This window comes from Sturnus vulgaris, chromosome 24 (genome assembly GCF_052056855.1).
Source record: "Sturnus vulgaris isolate bStuVul1 chromosome 24, bStuVul1.hap1, whole genome shotgun sequence".
NCBI lineage: Eukaryota > Metazoa > Chordata > Aves > Passeriformes > Sturnidae > Sturnus > Sturnus vulgaris.
The window spans coordinates 2,760,199-2,781,810 of record NC_142266.1 but is presented as its reverse complement, the minus strand read 5'-3'; the positions used below and the strand labels follow the sequence as shown (position 1 = coordinate 2,781,810).

The 21,612-nt window shown below is 49.1% G+C and overlaps 1 protein-coding gene across 5 annotated transcripts in view; it reads right to left on the bottom strand.

Annotated features, from left to right (window-relative positions):
* SCMH1 (Scm polycomb group protein homolog 1) overlaps positions 1–20,848 on the bottom strand; it is a 67,490-nt gene extending 46,642 nt beyond the window's left edge. For 2 of the 5 annotated variants that reach the window (XM_088178484.1, XM_088178485.1), the window contains exons 1-3: positions 20,695–20,848; positions 5,451–5,557; positions 1,646–1,730 (exon numbers count right to left, since the gene is read on the bottom strand). In XM_088178484.1, coding sequence (XP_088034610.1) covers positions 1,646–1,670 — 25 coding nt within the window. In that variant the 5' untranslated portion in view covers positions 1,671–1,730; positions 5,451–5,557; positions 20,695–20,848. Of the gene's footprint in view, positions 1–1,645; positions 1,731–5,450; positions 5,558–18,345; positions 18,669–20,694 lie in introns of those variants that run through there. The other 3 variants (XM_088178482.1, XM_014881286.2, XM_088178483.1) reach the window with 3 other exon arrangements.
* Positions 20,849–21,612: the final 764 nt, after the last annotated feature.

Sequence of the window (21,612 nt, the reverse complement as noted above, 5' to 3'; positions counted from 1 at the left end):
AACATGTCTGGAATTGCTTTGGGACAATTATTTTTACAATCTTCTTGACATGTTCTTTTTAGCACAATGGACAGGATAGAATGGAGCTTTTATTGCTCTGGAAAGTGATAGAGCAAGAAGTGGTGGATGCCCACCCTGCCTCCAACTGCCTCCAGCCCAACAGAGGGATGCCAGATCAGCATCCCTTACATGAACACGAGGGACATATGGAGTGTGGCCACAGCATCAGTAGACATGGGCCAGACAAAGCCTCCTTGGAGAGACATAAATGATGAAAAGGATTGAAGGACACCCTTCCTAATAAATGCATTACCACGAGGCACAGTATTGTGTCATCTCCCTAAGAAAGCAAGAATAAAGGACATAAAGTATTTAAGTCAGAAGCAAAAGAGCCCCCTGGGTGGGTAAGGCTCCCCTCAGTGCTGCAGGACAGCTCTAACACTCAAAGGAGCTTCTCACCATACTCTGCAGGTGAAGGTACATTTTGTTCTTAACCTTTAACATGCAAAAATCCTCATTAAGCAGGATACAAAAGCAGCAGAGAAAGAGCGAGAAACAAGAATTTCTGCAGACAAATAAAGAAACAGTGCAAGTTCAATGCATTATTAAAAAAGCAGGTAAGTAGGACAGAAACCCACACGTGCACGGTGCAGGTGTTGCCTCTGCAACCTCCAGCCTGGCATTCCAAGCACAGGTCACAGAGGCAGCCTGGCTGGAGGCTCCAGGAGCACACAGAACAAGCTGTGAGTGAGGCTGAATCCAGGCAGCCTGGGCCTCGGCCACGCTGCTGACTAATCAACCAGCCTCCTTTATTGCCAAGCCCTCCAGCTGCCTCGCAGCAGGGTCTCCCCATTCCCTCCTTTCCTTCATTTATTTTCACATCATTAAAGGACAAGCAGTGTTAGGAAGAGGATAATGCTGCTGTAAGATGAACCATGACAGAAGCAAAGGAGACATTTAAAAAAAATAAAGGGAGGAGAGAAATCGAGCATAGAAATCTCCTGCAATAAACCTTGGGAGTGTGGAGCAGATGTGAACAAAGAGCTGTGGAGGATGCTCCATCCTCTCACTTCTCCCTTCCCCCCTCCTCCTGAGTGTATGTGATGAGATCACTCCAGTCAAACGCACATGCATGGCACAGCACTAAAGGAAATCAATATTTTTGTTAAGCACAAGAAGCCAGAGCAGCTCAGCTGCTGGCAGCCTGCTCTGCTTCACCCTTTTAGCTGGGGATGCAGGACCCAGGAAGCCCGTGCTGTGTGAGGGGGCTCGGTGGCAGGGTAACCTCGTGGCACATTTCCTCTCCACAAGGCAGGCTGGTCTCTGCTTTCACACCTCATTAGAGGGGGAAGCCTGTGCCAGTTTGCCTCATGCTGGGAGCTCTGCCAGATGGTGCCCTGGGCTCTGCAGGGCACCCTCGCTGCTCACACTGTGCCCCGTGAGCTGCAGGGATGCCCCAAAAAGGATTCTCCTCTTCCTGTCACAGGAGGGGATTGATGAACTGCTCTCTGCACACTGATGGAGAAACACACAACTCTGTTTTGGGCTTCCAACCACATCCCTTCAGCTCCCACCCCACTGTCAGCCCTCCAGGCCACACCAGCTCCCTGCAGGGCCCTTGGCTGTGCCAAGCATCACTGCTCACCTTTCTGAGGGCCTGGTTTCCGCATTCTACCACCTGCTGCTGTCTTTATCCCGGGAATGGGTTGCTCTTACAGAACTGAAGATGTCTAGGACAAAAGAAATAAAGATGAGAAAATTCCCCGTTCTGGAGAACACCATGAACTCACCACACACGCTCTGTGCAACACACACAACTCATTTCACCCCCTGAAACCACAAGACTTTCTCCAATTTGTGGACAACAAGTTCATGGCAGCAGGAGCAGAGTAAATAAGCACAAGGAGCACTTGCCTATCTCCGTGCTAACCCTACAGCAGGTCCGGACCCTGTGTGTGAAAGGAGGGGTTGCTCCCACTCACTAACAAAGGGAGGCAGAGCTGGAATTTATGAAAGAAAACACATGGAAACATAACATTAACTCTGGCAAAGCAGCACAGCAATCCAGCTTGCCACTTACAATTCAAATTGCTCGCAGCAGTTCTGGGGAATAAGGATGAGAAATTGGACAATGACCCAGGAAATACTTTTGCTGTTAGTACTGCCACGAGTGTCCAAGTTGTGATGCATTTCTTTTCCCCTGGTTGGAGGAAAACTGGCTGGACTGTGCCCAACAAGCAAAGGCATTTACATTCTTGTTATAAAGAAATATTCCTGAAAAATCAGAGCTTTTGGGAGATGTGTGCTGGACATGTGCAGGGACCCAGCTCTCCAGCACAGCCACTCTCACAGGGCAGGGCTTGCCACACCCACAAAGCCCTGCCAAAAAATATCCAAATGAATGGCTGAGCCACAAACAAGCTCTTGGGAAAGCCAGGAATAGCATGTTTTGACACTCCACTAAGTAATGAAAGATTAATTGTATCAATATAATTCCATTTTGTTCACAGTGGGACAGTCAGGAGGAGGAGGAAGCTGTCTCAGGACGAAGCTCTGAGTAGCTGCTTAAAGGGTTATTTACAGATCTAACTTGGCAAGAATTCGAGGTTTTGAAAACCAGGCTTTTTCTAAATGTAAGAGAACTGGAGTTTAATTTTCTATAACAGCTCTACAAACTACAGCCTCTTTACATGCAACACTGAGCAATACTCTCAGAAGAAAAATACTGAAGGAATATTAAATACTGAAGGAAAAAAATCCTGTTTTTTTTTTAAATCCAAATCAAAAGGTGCACAGTAGTCACTTATTGCCTCTCTCCTAAATAGTGTGTGTGTGTCTGCACACACTTGTGAAAGGAGTAACGTTGGTTTCCTCTTCAATAGCAGAAGGTAACCTACATGTGAAAGGTTATTTACAACTTTTAAAGCTTCTTTTCATAATTTTCTTCAGTCATTTTTATTAAAGACTACCAGTCATGGCAGGAGAAGTCCCCTTGATATAAAAACCCAGGCTGAAAGGTGTTTATATATAAAGGCACCCAACAAGTATTCACCATCTCTTGCTCTGCCCCTCTGCTGTCTGGGACTTTTTCAAGTACCCACACACATAAATCTCATGTGTTTGCACGGGAGTTCCTGTGCTCCTCTGAGAGTTTCTGAAAAGCTGCTGCAGCCTGAGCAGCTCAGAGTCCTGCTGGGCAGGGACGTGTGACCCCTTCCCTTCAGAAGCATTAGGAGAGAAAAAAAATGTGACTGTGTTCGAGCTGCTCAGACAGGCTTTGTGAAAGGTTAAGGCCCAGGACTCCATCCTCAGAATGGCAAACCCTAATGAGGTTCAGGGGGACCTTCTCACCCTCCACAACTCCCTGGCAGAAGGGGGCAGACAGGCAGGGGTCGGTCTCTTCTTTGAGGGACAAGTTCAAGAGGAAATGGCCTCAAGATGTGCCAGGAGAAGTTCAGGTTGGACATCAGGAAGAGTCTCCTCACAGAAAGGGTTGTCAGGCATGGGAATGGGCTGTCCAGGGAGGTGCTGGTGTACTGAAGAAATGACTGCATGTGGCACTAGTGCTCTGGTGCAGTGGACATGGTGGTGGTTGGTTTTGATGATCTTGGAGATACTTTCCAACCTTAATGATTCTATAATTCTGTGATACTGGTAAATCACAGAGCTGACTGCTGGTATTCCTCAGCCAACACTGCAGCAGGCTCTCAGCAAGATCTCATGTGATGGAAGAGAATCAGATGTTGTAAATGTCCAATTTAAATAAATAAATAAACAAATGGTGACTATTCCCCAGAGGAGGAGACTTAAGCTGCATGGGGAGTCCCACTTTGCTGAGAGCCACAAGTGCCAGCTCAAGGACACTCCACTCCAAAATATGTTCCCAAAAAACTGTCCAAATGCAACAGCCCCAGCCTGACTCCTGCCATGCTTCATGAGCTTCTGACACAGCTCTGCACCACCCAGATCCCCCACACATCTCACATCACAGGACAGCAACACGTGGGTTAATCCTGCAAAACCGTAACTCAAGGAAAAAAAAAGCAAAATAATTCGTGTGCTCAGAGACATGTAATGTCTAGAGAAGAGGCAGAGCCAAAATCTGTGATTCACAGCTTCAGCCTGCCTGTCCCAGGGGCAGCAGATGGGAGCCAGCACCTTTTCTGCATCCCAGACACAGGGACCAGCTCCTGCCTTGGGATGCAGGGATGCTCTTCTTCAGCCATGGAGACCGACGCTGTGTACCCCAACCCTCCTGAAAGTGGTACAATCACAGCTGGGAGGGAGCCACAAGGATCACCAAATCCAACTCCTGCCCAACAGTCCCACCCTGGGGGTGTCTGAGAGCATTGTCCAAACACTCCTGGAGTTCTGGCAGGCTTAGGGTCGTGACCATTTATTTCCTGGGGAAAGAACCTTTTCCTTATATCCAGCCTGACCCTCCCCTGACACAGCTCCAGCATTCCCCTGAGTCCTGGCCCTGGTCACAGGGAGCACAGATAGGAGCTGCCCCTCTGCTGCCCCGGGCTTTACTAACACAGGGCTTGGGAACTGATGATTTCCACTGCCTGTAATTTATAGTTGCCCAGAGGAGTTGTAAAATCTCCACCCTTGGAGATACTCCAAACATCACCAGCTCCCTCCCCTGCCAGCCTGATCTAACCTTGTAGCTGACTCTGACTTCAAAGTCAGCCCATCTCTGCATGCAGCATTGGACCAGACAACCTCCAAAAGCTCCCTCCAACCTGAAACACCCAGGGACTTCATCTCACTGACAACAGGCTGGATGGCAAGAGGAATCACTCCACAGGTTTTAACAAGGCTGAAATGCCCCAGTGAGGAGAATTCAGTGTAGAGAGAAGAAAGTCAAAGGCAGAACAGACAAGCTCACAGGCACTGCAGGACAGGAGCACTGTGGTACCAATGGACGTGGCCTTTACTCCATTCAGGGACTGAAGATTGAAAAAATGTGAAAGTAATAAACAGCAGCACCTAGTCTGGTATCCAAGGGGCAAAACAGGGCTATCCAGAGACAGATCTTCCAGAATCACCTCAGGCACAAGCATGCCCCTGATGAGGGCCTGGCTGGATCCATGGCATGAAGGACACAATCTTACTGCTGCATCAAATAAAGCCTTTGAGATTTCCACATGCTGCAATGCTCCATCTCCAGAGCCTGACACCAGCACAGAGCTGCACACCAGAGTTAAAACTCCCCTTGTTTTCAAAAGCTGTCTTTCTCTTGCTTGTGGAGATCAAGATAATCTCCCAAGCATGAACTACAGCATTAGAGAGTTGGTTTCCAGAATTTATAAGCTGAAAGGACAGAACAACGTGCAAATTCATTCCAGCAGGATGCTACCTTTAAAAATGTAAAAAGACCAACTGATTTGCTGCCTTTAGTAGCAGATGAAGTGCCTCTCCCAGAGTTTCAAACAACTTTCACTCACCGAGATATCAAAAGTGCCAAGGGCTCCACTGAACTGTCATGGGCTCTAGTTCCCCATCACTCCTACAAGACAGCAGAGTCAGTACAAACACTGCGGCATAGCAAAACCTGAAAGCAGAGAGACAAAATGAAAAAGTTTGCATTTAATTGCAGAAAGGCTACGTTGCCAGCTGCATTATTCATGTTCATATTTAATTCATTTAAAACATCCAAATTTAAATTTAAAGACAGCTGTAACAAACATTCCCACTTGCACTCGCAAAGCAGCACAAAACTTGACACAATTTAAGTTGAGCTTGCAGTGAGTACACGGGACTGCGGCTGTTAAACACCTTTGATATGAGTAAGATCACATCAACTGAGCTGATAGAAACTAGTTCAGCTTTTGTAAAATGAAACTATCACACAAAGGAGGATTGAAAAGACTAGACCTGATTAGTAATGAAAAGGAGAGAGACCACAGGAGAGGCATATAAAATAATGAGTAGCATGAAGAGAGAGAACTGGGGACTCCAAATTATCCCTTCCCAGTGCAGCAGAGCAAACCTACAAAAGTAAAAAATTCCCAAGTATACAGCAGGGAGAAGGAACAGTTCATTGGAAAATAACAGACATTGGAAACTAACTTTCTTATGGAGGAAGTTATCAAAAGAAGTAAACGAGTAATCTTACAGACATTAAAAAACAAACCAGTATTTGTAAGGGTATCAAAGTATGACTCCCACGGGCCATCAGTAGCCAGGCCTCAAGCAAGAGCTGAATGAAGGCTGGGTGCTGAGCCAAACCCTGCCCACCACCTCAGTGCCACAGTGCTGTGCTGTGGCAAAGCTGAGCCCTTGCCCTCCTGCCAGGCTGCTGCCACGCTCACAGCCAGGGGCAGGACATGGTTTGTTCACACCCTGGTGAGCCCTGTGCTGGGTTACACTGACATTCACACCTCTGATGCATTTTCTTTTTTCCCAGGCAGCAGAGAGGCAGCCAGGGCTGGAAGAGCAACCCAGGGCATCCCCAGCTCCGAGCGCTGCTCTCTCCAGCACCACACAGCCCCCAGCACAAACACTGCAGAAATGCATCTTAATCTAATTAAGTTCTCCCCCCACTGCTCTTGCCAACAGGCTCTTCCAAAAGCTCATCCCTAAGGGTAGATGGATTCAATTTACCTATGCCAGATTGGAAGGGAACTGCAGGGTTAGAGGGGAGCCTGCTCTGCAATATTCTTCCACAAAATGTGGCAACTGCCACAATATCAGTAAAACAAAAATGAGAGAAGGTGGATGAAAGATGCTGTCCCATCTTTCCAGATCTCATGAGAAGCATGTAATCCCTTTATCTCAAAGCCTCCACTCCTTCAGAGTGCATAATTATAAAAAAGAGTTAGAGCTGAAGCTCTTAATGTCTCTTCTAGGCACTTCTTTATTCCACTCAAGGCACTAGTCATGTCTGAATTACTTCCTGGGGTTGTTTGGACTTCCTATTATACAAGGATGATTACGGTGAACCTTGGGATGGAATCCAAGTCGGATCTCAGCACTACCATGTTTGATTGAAAGGGAACCTGAAGGTTTGTTGATGGTGTGCCAAGCTTCAAACCTCTCCAGACAATGCCACTGCCAGCAGGACAGAGGCTTTCAGAGAGAAGAGGAAGAAAACCACCAACAGCAAAGCTGGAAAATGGTTTTATTAGGTCACATACATACTCCACAGATTAGGACTGGGGGATAAATAAAAAAGAAACTCTGCATATTGACAGAGGACTGTGAGAATGACAATTCTTGGAAATCCCATGAGGCTGCCATAAGAAAATCCTGACAGTTTCTCATGATGAAAAGTGCCTGCTGTCATTGATTTGTTCCCCACAAAAGCACAGGTCTGGAGACCATGACCACTGCAGCCACTAAAAATCCCTTCCATGTAACCTCTGCTTCAGTTGAGGTTTTTTTCAATGTTTCCAGCAGTAAAGAGCCGTCCCTTACAAATTCCCTCAGGAATTTGCCTGTCATGGGTGATGGCAGAGCTGCCGTTCCAGCCTCCCTGCTGGAATGTTTCAGCTCCATTCTGGAAGCCCCTATGTGACCATGCATTACACAGGCACATCCTGTGGCATCCCAGCCCAATCAGAAAACCAGGCACATGAGGAGCAGATCATGTGAACTACAGAATATCCTGAGTTGGGAGGGATCCATAAGGATCATCAATTCCAACTCCTGATCCTACACAGGACACCCCAAGAATCCCACCCTGTCCCTGAGAGCATTTTCCAGCTGTTCCTCGAGCTCTGGCAGCCTTGGAACCATGACCATTCCCTGGAAGCTTGTTCAGTGCCCCATCACCCTCTAGGGGAAGAACCTTTTCTGAACTCAGCCTGCTTGCTCATTTAGCACCTTTTTTACCATTTTTAATTTCTCTGGTGGAGCAACAAAAGCACTTTCAGCCTACCTGAGAAATCAGAGGACTGTCAGTGCATGACCTGACACCTCTTACTGCTTTTAGTTTTCATACCAGACTTGGTTCCTCAGATTTCTGCCTGACCTGTGGACAGCAGAACTTTTACTCGTCTAAACCACAGTTCTTGCTCTCAAGGCATGCTCTGATGAGCCAGCTGACTGACTCCTTTCCTGGGCAGAAGCCAAAGACCAGCTCCCAGGACTGAGCACCAGCCTTCTTGGAGCCAGACATGCAGGTCCTAAACCAAAATGCCAAATGAATGCTTGGGAGATGAAGGAAACTCTCAGGAGTGAGCAGCTTCCAAGTTAGAAAAGGTGAGTCAGAATTTATCTTAACCAATGATTTTAGTTCCTTCCACCTCCCTGTTACCATCCTCCTGGGCAAGACTGGAGTTTTATTTCTCCTTGTTTGTGCAAAGTCACATTTTTGGCAGCTCTGAACGAAGGCTGATGAAGATACAGCACCTCTGGAAGCATCTCCCCTCATCAGGTCTAGAGAGTCCTTACATTCATACCAGGGGATATTTCTAATTAACACTGTACAATGAATGCTGGTACTTCCAGCTGCAGTACTGATCCAATTGTGTGATCTGAAATACCTGATGGCTGCAAACCATTACTCCTCTTTCTACCCAAGGATTTTCTGTCATTTCCAACATCTCTCGTTCTCTGGAATTAATTTTGTCTTTCTGCCATGTAAGAAGTGGACTGATGAACTCCAGACTTCATGACAGGCTCCTCACAAACACATTCTTGTGTTAACACACTGAGGTGTCTCAAAGATGTGATCACAACTAACACACTTCCTCAGCCCCTGAGCCAAGCCTCAAGGGAGTACATATTTTAAAAGACAAAAACATGTGGAAAACTTGGATAGACCATGTTTCTACAATGCAAATATCGATTTTATGACTTCCTTTTGAACACCTTCAGGTTGGTGGGGAGAGGAGATAAGTCAGCCTCCCAGGAAATGGCAGCTGGACCACCAGACACTGCTGAGTCAAGCTCAAGAGATCACCCTCAGGGTGAGTACAAAAATCAGGGATCAGAGACAGGAACCACCACTGTGAGCAAAGCTACAACAGTTACCACTGCTCATGATCATGGAAGAAATTAAATAAAGCCTTGCAGGTTTCAATAAAGATTTCCTTCCCTATAAAAAAATTTAAAAAGCCAACAAAAACCAAAAAAAAACCAGCATGGGCCTTGGATCAAACCAAAACCATCCTGACATGTATCACTGTGAGCAGACTTTGCTCTCCACAAAGACTGAAGAGGCTGCAATAAAGACAACATATTTGGCACACTCCAGGAATAGGATACCCAGGCTAAGAGAAATGGAGAGATGAAAGGGCTTAAAATAAAAATCAAATAAGATAAACTGACTTGAGTCTGCTAAAGGAAGCCCCTTAACAGGACAAATTTTCTCAGTACAGACATATTTACTGATGAGCTGGACTTACAGCTCTGTGGCTGCCATTTCTGCAGTGGCTGGGGTGAGCAGTCCAGCCCTGCAAATCTTCATTAGAAAGATGGGGCTTGACTGCTGTAAGAACACACTGTTGAAAAATCAGAGCTGCTTTTAAGACTGGTACTGATTAGTTTGCCACTCACTCAAATAGAAAGAAACCAGTGCAAAACCTAAAGCCTTCCCATGCAGGGTAACGTGGAGTCATGGAATGGTTTGGGTCAGAAGGTATCTCAAAAATGCTCTTGTTCCAGCCCCCCTGCCATGGGCAGGGATTCACAGCATGCAGGGGATCCTGTGCTGCTCCTCCCCACACAGGACCATGCCCAAGGCTTGGATCCAGGGCCTGGGCTGCCTCCCACTGCCATGGACAGTGAGTGAACTCGTGCTGATGTGGTGCAGACTTTAGCTAATCATACAAATCCCCTGTGGTAACAGCTGGGGTTAAGGAAGCTTCACTGTGCTCCAGAATTATTTCAGGAAATCTTTCATGGCTGGTCCTACTGTTGAAGTCACTTTGAGGTTCTGCCTCTGAGGTGAGCAATGCCCATGTCTCACATCCCAGTGTGAAAGATGCCACCAACACCACGGCTCTCCATAACTGTTCTGAAGGGGTTTTGGGAAAAGCTGCAGATTTCTGTTTCTGGGTGTTAAGCAGAGACATTTCTGACCTGTACCACCACTGTACCTCCAGGGAGCTCTCCCAAATGCACTGTAACAAAACTCAACAGGCAGACTGGCTTTTTGGGCAGGTAAGGTGCCCGTTATATATAGGAAAGCAAAGGACTGATGGACTTCAGTGCCATATGGGAAGAACATGCCAAAGCAAGGAACTGGATCTGTGTGCCCAAGGCTGCTGTTTCTAACAGTGAACCATCTGTGCTACAGCTATTTTGTGTCAGCAGGACTCCCATAGTTAAAAGTTAAGTTAAAAGTTAAATTCTCCTGACTTTAGAAGAGGAATGGTCTGGGTTATAGACTGGCACAGCAGAGTACCCAATCCACTGAGGACACCTGGAAGTAGAGAAGATTTATCACACATGGGGGTCTGTAGCCTGATCCCAGCCAGCATATTCTGACTGTACCCTGACACCCTGGTGACAGGTCAGGTCAGGTTTGCACATACCTGAGTTTCCTTTCATGCAATCTCAGAACATGAGGAGGTGCAGGATATGGTGCACCCCACACTCCTGTGCTGGGTCATGCCCCTCCTTGCCTGGGGACGAGCTGGAGAGTGAATCTTGAGGACAAAGTTGATGCAGAGCACCCCAAGAGTGCACCAGCCTTTGCAGGCACAGTGGGAAGCCCCAAGTGAGGCAGGCAGTAAAGAAAGTTTTGCAGCAATGTGGCTATTTCAGCCTGCACTGAGCCACATGCCAAAGCTAAGAGCTATTACTGAAAGCAGATGGCTTACAGGAGACCTTGAAATGGGATTCTGCCCAAGGCACTTACAAAGTCACCCCTCACAAAAGCACACAATAGGATGCTTCAAAGTCTTTAAATAAGAATTTAAACAGGAGCACATTAAAAACCAGTGCATGGTTCCCATATCACCCCCAGACAGGCTAGCACAGCCCCCCTTGCACAGTCAGCCATGGCTGCTTTCCCAGACAGCAGTCACACGGGTGATGGATGTGGCCCCAGAAAGGGCTCCAGTGTGTAAACTCTTCACGGGTCTCTGCTTGACACCCAGTAAATATATGTATGTATAAAATGTTTAATCAACCTCATACTTAATTAAAAAAATAAACTCTTTATGGGATGGCAGATATGGGAGGACAATGTATTCCTATGTCCCTATGGAAGGAGAAGCAGGAGGCAATCCAGAAGGAAAAGACTGACTTCCAGTTGTGTCTCTATTGGAAATGTCACGACAGACTGTGCAGTGATGCTGCAAGCAGGATGTGAGAATTCCTCAAAGAAAATCTTGCATTAACTATTTCTAGTAATGTAAGTTTGATAAAGTTTCAGCAGAACGTCCTCAGGAGAACACAAGCAGGGAAAGGCAGCTTGAGGGGGAATAAAAAACCAAAGGGATGGTAATTAGGGGACACAACAGAAATGTAAATGAGGAAAACCTTGCAAAGAGAGGGGAAGGAGACAACCCAATCCTTTAAAGTACCCTGTATCTCACAAGCACGAGGGAGGAGGGTGATCCTCAGGGAGACACACGGGGCAAGGGTTTCCACTGAAATGGCAGGGAGGGAGATGAGAGCTCAGGGAGCAGAGAACAAACCAGGCCTGAAGAAAAGGTGAGAGACAAAATCACCACTCTCTAATGAGCTAAATACTGAGACATGGGGGATGATGATGGTTACATACACCTACAATTGCATTTCCCTTCTGCTTTCCTTCTATAACTAACCCTAACAATTAAATGGAACGCTTAGCAATATCCCTTGGGAAAATACACTGAGTGGAAACTCATCCCGATCCTCACATGGCATCAAAGCAATCGCTGAACGTGTTACTGGAGTGCCTAAAGTGCTCTCTTTTCCCATCCAGCACAAAGGAATGACCTTCCATGGAGTTAAGCACTTCTCACCTTCCTGAGTCCAGCACCAACACAGACATGTCCCTGCTGACAAACGGGAGGAGGGAGGGGGCACGACTCCAGTCACACTAAGGCTGAATCCTTCATAGCTCCATACACAAATCCCTGTCCCTGACTCAACATCCATACAGCCAACTTTCCCAAACCTTCCAAATGCAACTCTCTCTGCCCTCCTGAACCTGCTCTCTGAGAGAAGGCAAGGTAAAACTATCCCTTTAATATATGTGTGTGTGTATAAATAAAGATATATATATATATATATATATATATAAATCTACCCTTAGACTGACAAAACTCAGGGTCTCCCTAGCAGGAAGCACAGCCAGACTCCTTTCCAACACTTCCAGCAGCTGATTCTTCTTATGCAAACAAAGGACAGATGAGAAATAGTTCCTACTGATCTGCCCCATCTGCTAAAGAAATAAGAAAGATAAAATCTCCAAACCCTCAGGGTATGGAGCAGAGCCACAAAAGCTGGATTTACCCCTGTTAGAGCGGAAGAGGAGTCAGTCTCTGCTGCTTGGAACACTGAGACAGAGATAATCCAGCCCTGCTAGAGGGAAAGGAGGATGGCTGGGAGAATGGAGGGAGCTGTGCCATTCCTGCTGGTGCCTGCTCTGCTCCAGCCCAAGGGCTGCCCAGGAGAAGAGCTCCCACAAACCCACTGTACCCCAAGGGAATGGTGTGCCAGGGCAGGAAACAAGCATCTTTGTTTTATTTTCTCGCTTATGTAGAGGGATATTAATTCATCTATTTCTTAGGAAAAAGAAAGGAAATTGCTGCACTGCAACATGTCAAGAGAAAACAGAAGAGCCAGGCTCACTGAGAATGGGTATTAATTACTGCTTGCTATTTTTAACCTGTGTGTAACTCTGGTCTCGTCTGTGACTTTAGACAAAATCCCAGTATTCAAAACCATTTATCTGTTCAGATAGGAGAAATATCCTCTACTGGGTACAAAGTCTGGATACTGACAAAGTATAACATACCCATCAAAATTACACTCAATTTTAATTACAAAAGAAACAACAATCTAGACATAGATAGAAATATTAGCTCAGGAGAATTACTCCCAGAGAGGAAAAATCACTAGCCAGTTCCTGCATGAAACCCTGAACAGACTGCTATTAATTATATAAAGAAATCGTTATTAGGCTGCTCAATGATTCCTGAAGGGCCAAGAGTTTGGACAACTAAAAAATATACTGTGAGGCCCTTCACTGTTTTCTTTACAACACACAGTAGATGCCAATAAAAAAAACCCAAACCATGACCACAAGCAACCAAAAGTCCATCCTGCAGCTCTGCAAGTATGTTCAGTGTCTGCCAAGGAGCTAATGAAAACAAGGCACTCTTACAGACTGTATCTGCTCCACATTCAAGTACCTGCTGGACATTTTGTACAGCTTATAAAGCCATGAAATATCACAGGGCATTTACAGATTTTCAGCTGACAACAATATGAAATAACCAAGCAGCCCCAGAACACACTGAATCCTCTGGTCAGGCACAAGATGACTGATACAACCACACACACACACAGAGCTGGAGACTCTGCCAGCAGTGTGCAAGATGAGACCAAAGCTTTTGGTGATGGAGAATGAGCCAAGATTTAAAAGCCATCCCTCAACCCCACCATAGTGCTGGAACAACAGTGGGACTGCCCACATCTACAGTGCAGGGCTTGGATAATGCCCAAGGGAAACAAGTTCCTGCTGCCCTCTCCAGGCACAGCAATTCACCATCAATTGAGCTGCTACCTCCTGTCATGCTGGAGGAGACGTGGCATTTACAGCCATGCAAAACTCTCCAGTGTGGGGCTGTGGAGGTCAGCCAGCTGCCACAGTTTATTCCACTTGTGGTAAGAGTTAAGGGCTCCAGGTGAGCAGCAAGGTGGTGGAACTGATACCTGCTGCCAATATCCAATGGATAATGTCAACTGTACAAAACAAGCTGTACAGCAAGTATTCAGCTACAGAAAAAAAAAATGACATTTTACTGAGTAATCTGCACACAAGGACAGAAATACTGCTAGTACCAAAACCTGAAAGATAGAAACTTCTATCATCCAGGGGACTCATGGGAACCATGGATTATACACTTTTACTGAAGTAGGAACCACTCCTGACACAGATGTAAACTAACAACAATCACAACACTGGTGACTGATGGCCCTTCAGCAGCTGATACTCCAACCAAAACCACACCTGAAAATATTTTCAATGATGCTGTACTACCTCAAGAGTTACTTTCTGTAAGAGTCTGACTAATACTGACTAATACCTTAGAGTGTCTCCCTGGTCTTTTTGAAGACAGGAACAAAAGTTTCGAGCTGAAATCGTAAAACTGCAATCAGAGCTGCTCAGCCCAAAGGCAGCATCACACTGATCTGCTACCAGCAAAAATCAGGGAGTTTGGCACCTCCAGGTACTTCTCACCAACCTCACGGGTCTGGAGAGCTGGTGTATGCACACACAGAATCACTAAAGGCCCGGGTTGGGATGGACCTTAAATTCCATCTGGTTCCAATCCCTGCCATGGACAGGGACACCTTCCACCATTCCAGATTGCTCCAAGCAAGTCCAGCCTGGCCCTGAACACTTTCAGGGATGGGGCAGCCACAGCTGCTCAGGGCAACAAAACATGGCTTGAAATAATGTAACTTTTAATGTCACTTTGTTGATTTATAAAATGTATCACTAACCAAAAAGTCTTTAAATGTTCAAGATATACATTTTGCTACAGAAGTATAAGACAACTTGGGAATTCATTATATACAATTTTAATAAAACCCATGTCACCTCAAGCACCTTATTTTCAGTATCATCAGTGCATCAGAACTTTTTGTCATGGCCAACACAACAGGGGGAAATGGGACTGGGGCTGCCCAGCTGCCACACACGTGTTATTAAATCACAGCACTGCCCAAGAACCAGCAGATGCTCTCTGAGGGCACAAGGGAAAGGCAGAAAGGAAGATCAAACCCTCCACAATGATTACTTTTACATTTACAGAATTTTTCTTCTCTTTGGTATCTTGCCAGAAGAGAAGGTGATATATCAAAATGATGGGGTTAAAGTACAGCAAATACCAGCCTGAAATCTAGCAAAGCTCCTTAATCTCAGAATAATCAGGCACTGGAGTGAATTGCTGAGGAAAGTAGGAATCACCATCACTGGAAATCTTAGAACACCTTAGAGAAACTTCTAGGAAATCTAACGTATGGGTGGTTCTTCAAGGTCACTTCTAGAAACACTGAAACCACAAGACTTTCTCCATAGGTACCTCTCTGATCACGCAGCCACTGCACAATTTTAATGGACTGCAGCATCTAAGATTTGCTGTAACAAGACAAAAAAAACCCAACAAACCAACCACAGTCAGCATACAGAGAGCAGCAGTCTCTGGGCTGTGTGAACAGCCACTTAACTTATTTTTAGAAAGTAGAATTGGTACAACTTCCTCCTTGGTCCACATCAGACTCCATCAGCTCTTCTGCCTGCTCTCTATGCCTTCACTTAACTAACAAGTATAGAGCAGAAATTTCTCCTACCTTATGTGCTGCAGCTGGGCAGGAAAGGCACAAGTGGGGAGCGAGGGGCCCTGCAGCAGCCACTGCTGGGAGAGAGCACTGCTGGGAGATGCCCAGCACACTGCAGAGCTCCCCCAGCACGTTCAGCCTGAGCTCAGGTAGCCACCCTCACCCTGAGCTGTCACCTCTGCAGACCAGCTGCTTTCAAGGACATTCAACTGCTCTGTGGGAACATTTTTTTGCCAGCCAGAGCCAGGCCTGGGTTCCTGCCCCAAAGTGCTGCTCGTCTGCATCCCCAAGGTGTGGCAGCCCAGCCTGGTTCCCTGGCCTGGCCTCCCTGCAGCTGTGGGGACACAGGGAGGGCAGGCAGGCCCTGGCAGTGGCCCAGGGAGGCTCCCACAGCCAGGAGGGAGCAAGGGGGAACAGGGAACACAGGCTGCCCTTCCTCTCACTGCAGACACAGCTGGACGTGCATCCCTCTGCCGAGGGCTCAGCGTGGGGGAGGAGGCAGGGGCTGCTCCAAATGGGAAGGGAGGGAGGCCCAGGAGTAGGGACACCCTGCAGCAGTGGCACAGGGAGGCAGAGTGGATGAAAGCTGGTCAGGTGCTGGCTGCAGGTGTTCCAGCACCACCTTCTCCAGGTGGGCAACAGGGAGGTGACTGCAAGCAGCAGCCGATGGGACCGTGGCTCACTCAGGGGAGCACAGGTGGAGCTTCACCCTGTGCAGCCTTTGCCAATACTGACCTCAAACACTGTAAACATCCCCCAGCTCCCCCCAGGCACAAATCTCATTTTTCCTGGCAGCACCTTGAGGAATCAGAAGGGTGCACCTACTTCCCTGCACCTCCAAGCAGCAGATGTCACTCCAGAAATGGGTGAACCAAACTTGTTCCCCTGTCACTATGCCTAGGAGAAAGGACCTGGACCAGTGTCCAGTGAAACCTGGAAGGGCCAGGAGAGGGAAGGAATTGCATGAAACTCAGTGGGCAAACACTGAGCTTCAGAAATTTCCACTGGCATCTACTCCTACAGTTTCCGTTGTTGAAAACAAACCTGAGCCACGGGGAGGTTTCTGGGCTGTTCCCACTGTGGCAGTCTGGAAAATGTACAAGCTAATTGGAGCTGGATAACTCTGAGCACATCGTCAGGGAGGAGGCAACTCCAGCAGGAGTTTAGTTTCTGACTGGTGATAACACCATTCAATTTATAATACAAACAGAAAAAAACTTCTGAGCAAGAAACGGAGAGCAGCAGAAGCACAAGCTTGTCCCAGGGAAAACCAGCACTGCCCTGAACTCCCACGTCAGCTCCTCTGTGTTGGCAATGACCTCACCGACTCTGCTGTTTCCTTATCTCCAGTGATATGTTACCAAGCAGGCCGTGGAGCTGCAGGGGTCACCTCCCTCTGCTGATCAAGTCAGCTCTCAGGAAGCCGAGGGCTTTAGGCTCCTCTGCAGCAGCTCAGACATCACCTGTCCATCTGGCCTGCTGGACGAGGCTGCCACGCAAACAGCACAGGCAGCAAAACAGATGTTCATCTTTTCCTTCAGTTCTCAGCCAAATTCTTGATTTTTCGCTCAGGATGAGTCTGCATAAAAGTGTGAGATTCAGCCCAGTTAAGAGCAGGGGCACAAGCACAAACTCTGCTTAAATCCCTGCTAGAGAGGCAGAAGCATTTGGTAGGTGCCTGAGTGAACCCTGCAGACTGCAAACTCTATATCACAGTGTCTAAATCTGCTAGAGGTGGTGTGTGTAAGAAACCTCGGTAAAAGAGCTAAGTATTACTCTGGTTTTTCAAGGGAATTGAATGAAGATAGAGATCTCTGGGAATTGTTTTCATCACCAGCCAGGCTGCAGTGATGTCCCTGTACTGATCTCTTCTTCTGCCCACCTTTGAAATGTCCTGCTAAGGGAGATTGCCACCCAGGACAGAGCACAGCTTTGCCAAGAGGAGGAGGTGCTGATCTCCAGTGCTCAGGTGCCCCCACATTCTGACATACCAGTTCTGACAGCACCAGTTCAGGTCACTGGATTTGTTCACTCCAAGCCCAGTGAGACCTGGTGACACACAGGGAAGTTTTCCTGTGCTTCCTGCTGCTGTCAGACTTGTACTATCAGCTTAAACATAGTGCAAATGTTTTAAAACAGCTTCCGCTGGTAGATATTTAAGCTGGGTGAGGAAGGAGTTTTTTACAACTCTATTAAAGGCAGAAAATGCATTTCCTTTAAGATTAGGCTGTGTTATCCTGTAAATAAAGTGGGATGAAACATTCATGTCCCAGCTTGGAGCGCAGGTGCTACACCAGGATGTAGTGCTGGGATGAAGGAGGGTCAGAGTAATTCTGAGAATTCAATTATGGAGATGATTTTTACCTTGGCATGTCTCTGAATTACTTATATGCAGGAGATTAACCATCTCAGAAGAGAAGCTGGCAGCCAGAGTTGCTGCTCTGTCCTCAATGCATCTTCCCTCACTTCTCAGTGACCTCTCCTTGTCAGCAAAATTCTCAAACATAAATGGATGCATAAACGACTCAAAATCTTTTTGTCTCATTGCAAAAACTGAATTTCAGCAGCAGGCAAGGAAAAAAAAAGGTGCTAAAGACAAAAAACAGGGTGCTAGATGAAAACATTACAGCTCAAACATGAGCCCCAAACATGCCAAGGTTTAACCCAGCACAGCTCACATTGCTAGCACACTACTCCAGATTTGCAAACAGGAGCTCAGCGAGCACGCCAAGTCCTCTGTCACAAACACAGAGTTAAAAGCACAAATACACAAACATGTGATCTGCATTCCTCCTCACATAACAGTGCTGAGACATATCCAAAATGGGGTAATTTGGGCCCAACTTATTACAAGTGCTCTGCAGAAACCCCAGTGACACAGTCCTGTACCTGACTGACCGCGGCACTTTAGGTGAAGTGTGAATGGAAGCAGAACCCAAGTCAGAGACAGAGGTCAGCCAGGCTGACATGACCACGTGAGAAGACTGGAGAAACTCATCTTGCTCAGCTTAGGGAGAGGGAAAAAACGTCTTCAAATACTTCTAACTGAGCTGCAGACATGTAGGAAGTGAAGTGATGTGGGGAGTAGGGCACTCTCCATGAGCTCTGGACATCAGAAAAAGAACAGGTTTAAAATGCAAGACAAAGATTGAGATTAAACACCCCGAAAAATCTCTCTAATGATGAGGAGGCCTAAGTGTTGGCATGCATCACCTGCACAGGATGTGGATTTGCTAGCATAAAGAACTTTAAAAGAAGAACTATTACTCAGGAAGGGTTTAGAAGTCTACCTGACCTTACCCAGGGTTGGGAAACAACCAGGACATCTCTGGACGTCTCTGATGTTTGAGATTATGAAACAAAGTTTCAGACATTCCGTTAAATTAGACACAGGGCAGGGACACAGCTCCCAGAGCATTCCTGTCTAGACTGAAGCACAGCTACTTGATTAATAAGATCATCATTTAATACCCTAACAGCATCTTTTACTTATAGACACCATATTGTCCTGTAAAATTCATCAGGTTCCCACAGAAGTGCCTCAAGAAAAGCAGGTTATCAAGATGCAGAACTGTCACTTGCTAAGATGTAAATACCAAACCAGGAGGACCAAGACTCAGCATATCTCTCACAAATAGAACACACTCAAACTTTTACTTAAATAAATATTTTAAATAGCACTGAAATACCTGTATTTCTCTTCTGCCCATTGTAAGGGGCTCCCTGATTTCCATCTGCATTTTCATACCATCTACTGGGCAGATCCTGAACTACCCACCAGCACATGCAGGGCTGTATACCACGGCAGCTCGTCCCAGGCTGAGACCCCCACGAGCCAAGTTTTGTTCCCCAGATTAACACCAAGCCACACGCCGGTGCCTGAGATGAAGCACAAGGAATGAAACCACCATCCCATACTCCAAATATTCCCAACAAACACATATGGACAGCACAGTCTGGCCAGCAGAAGTTGAGAGTAAGAGGAGAGGAAGGCGAGAGGAGGAGGCCCAGCCCGCAGCCGGCGCTCAGGCGTTGAACCGAGGTGGAAGAACATTTTCCCCCAATATTACTGGCTGCGAACTGCAGCGACCACATGGCTGTTCCCAGCCATTCAGTGCACGCTGTTTACTATAAACAACAACAGTAAACAGAAACTCAGCCAAAAAATCAAAGCCGGGGACCCCAGAGCTGGGTCTTCACATCCCGATGTTCCCCATGGAAATAATTAGTTTCATGTTAAGCTGCTGAACCTAAACCATCCGAGACCCCAGGGAGCCAAGCTGCTCCGTGCATCCCAAACTCAGGCCGTCTGCTCGGATTTGCCAGCTCTACCTTCAGTCATGCAGACTCCAAAGTGCTGCCACAGTTTTACACGGGAGCTTCAAAGAGCTCGCGGATTAAACCTGCGCGGCAGGAGCCAGCCGTCAACGGGGTTATTTTTAAACATCTCACTGTGCACGAAACGCTCAAATCTTGTCTCGCTCCCAGCTCTACCCCAGCACTCGGCTCGGGGCGGCTGCGAAGGAGGCGCAGCTTGCTTTTCCCCAGGCATGGTGGTTATGGGATTTCTCCGGCTGCTCCCCGGCTCACCCCTGCTACCTCCAGCAGCGGGATCTCGGGAGGACCCGGGGGGCACCGGGGAGCAGCTCCACACACACACAGGGGTGACAGGCGCGGGTCACCGAGCCCCGAACGGCTCGTGGGGGAGGAAGGGCACAAATCTCCCCCCCGGGCACAGCCCGCAGCCGTGGCCACCTCCTGCAAACCTCCGGCAGCTTTCCCGCTGGAAAGGTCCCGCTTTCCCTTTCCAGCCAGGAGCGTCCGGCTGATGCCGAACGGCGCCGGGGAGGGGGGCGGCTCCGGCCGGCCCGAGAACCGCTCCGAGGTCTCGGGGCGAGGCGGCACGGCGGCTGCCCGAGGCCCTGCCCGGGGACACCCGGGAGAACAACAAAGCCCTGCAAGAGGCTTCCCCGGGAGGCACAGCCCGGCCGGGCAGCCGCGGGGCCGGGGAGCTCCCGGGGCGCTGCCCAGACCCGGCAGGGCCGGTCCCGGACGGGCACCAGCAGGTGCGGGCGGTGACAGCCGCCCCCGGCCCGGGAACCGCGCTGAGGCGGCGGCCGGGCCGCGCTGACAGGATGGATGAGATCCGGGCCGGGCTGCGGGCCCGGCCCCGCCGCGCCTCCCCGCGCCGGGCCGGACCGAGCCCATCCGAGCCGCCCGCCCCGGGCCGCCCCTCACCTGCGCGGCCGCCGAGCGCTGGCGCTGCTCAGTCCCTCACCGCCGCCGCCGCCGCCGCCATGTTCGCGCTGCGCAGGGAGGCGGGGAGGGAGCGGGAGGGAACGGGAGGGAGCGGAGGGGGAGCAGCGGGGGATCGGGGAGGAGGGACCGGCGGCCCGGCCCGGCCCGGCCCTGCCCCGCGCCGCCCCCGCCGCCGGGACGGCTCCGCCGAGCGCCGGGACTTCGGCAGCTGAGCGGCCGAGGCTCGGAGAGGCTTGGCTGGGTCAGTGCGGCTCCGCTCGGCTCAGCTCGGCACGGGTCCTTTCCCGTTCGGCACGGCTTGGCTGGGGCTCGGGCAAGGCTCGGCTCCGCTCGGTCTAGGCTGGGTTCGTCTCGGCCCAGCTCTGCCCAGCTCGGCTCGGTCTAGGTTAGGTTCGGATCTGTCCGGCTCGGCTCTCCTCGGTCTAGGCTGGATTCGGTTCTGTTCGGCTCGGCCCAGCCCGGCTCGACTCGGCTCCGCTCGGTCTAGGCCTGGTTCGGCTCGGCTCGGGCTCGGGCTCGGGCTCGGCTCGGGCTCGGGCTCGGGCTCGGGCTCGGGCTCGGGCTCGGGCTCGGGCTCGGGCTCGGGCTCGGGCTCGGGCTCGGGCTCGGGCTCGGGCTCGGGCTCGGGCTCGGCTCGACTCGGGCTCGGCTCGGCTCGGCTCGGCTCGGCTCGGCTCGACTCGGGCTCGGCTCGGCTCGGCTCGGCTCGGCTCGGCTCGGGCTCGGCTCGGCTCGGCTCGGGCTCGGCTCGGCTCGGCTCGGCTCGCCCTCACAAGCACCCCCCGTTGCTGTGTCCCGCGGGCCGCCCCGGCCGTGCCCGCTCGGGACCATCCCCACGCAGGGACAGGCCCCTGTTCCCTCCCGCACTCAGGGCACGGGGCAGACCCGCCGTGTCCT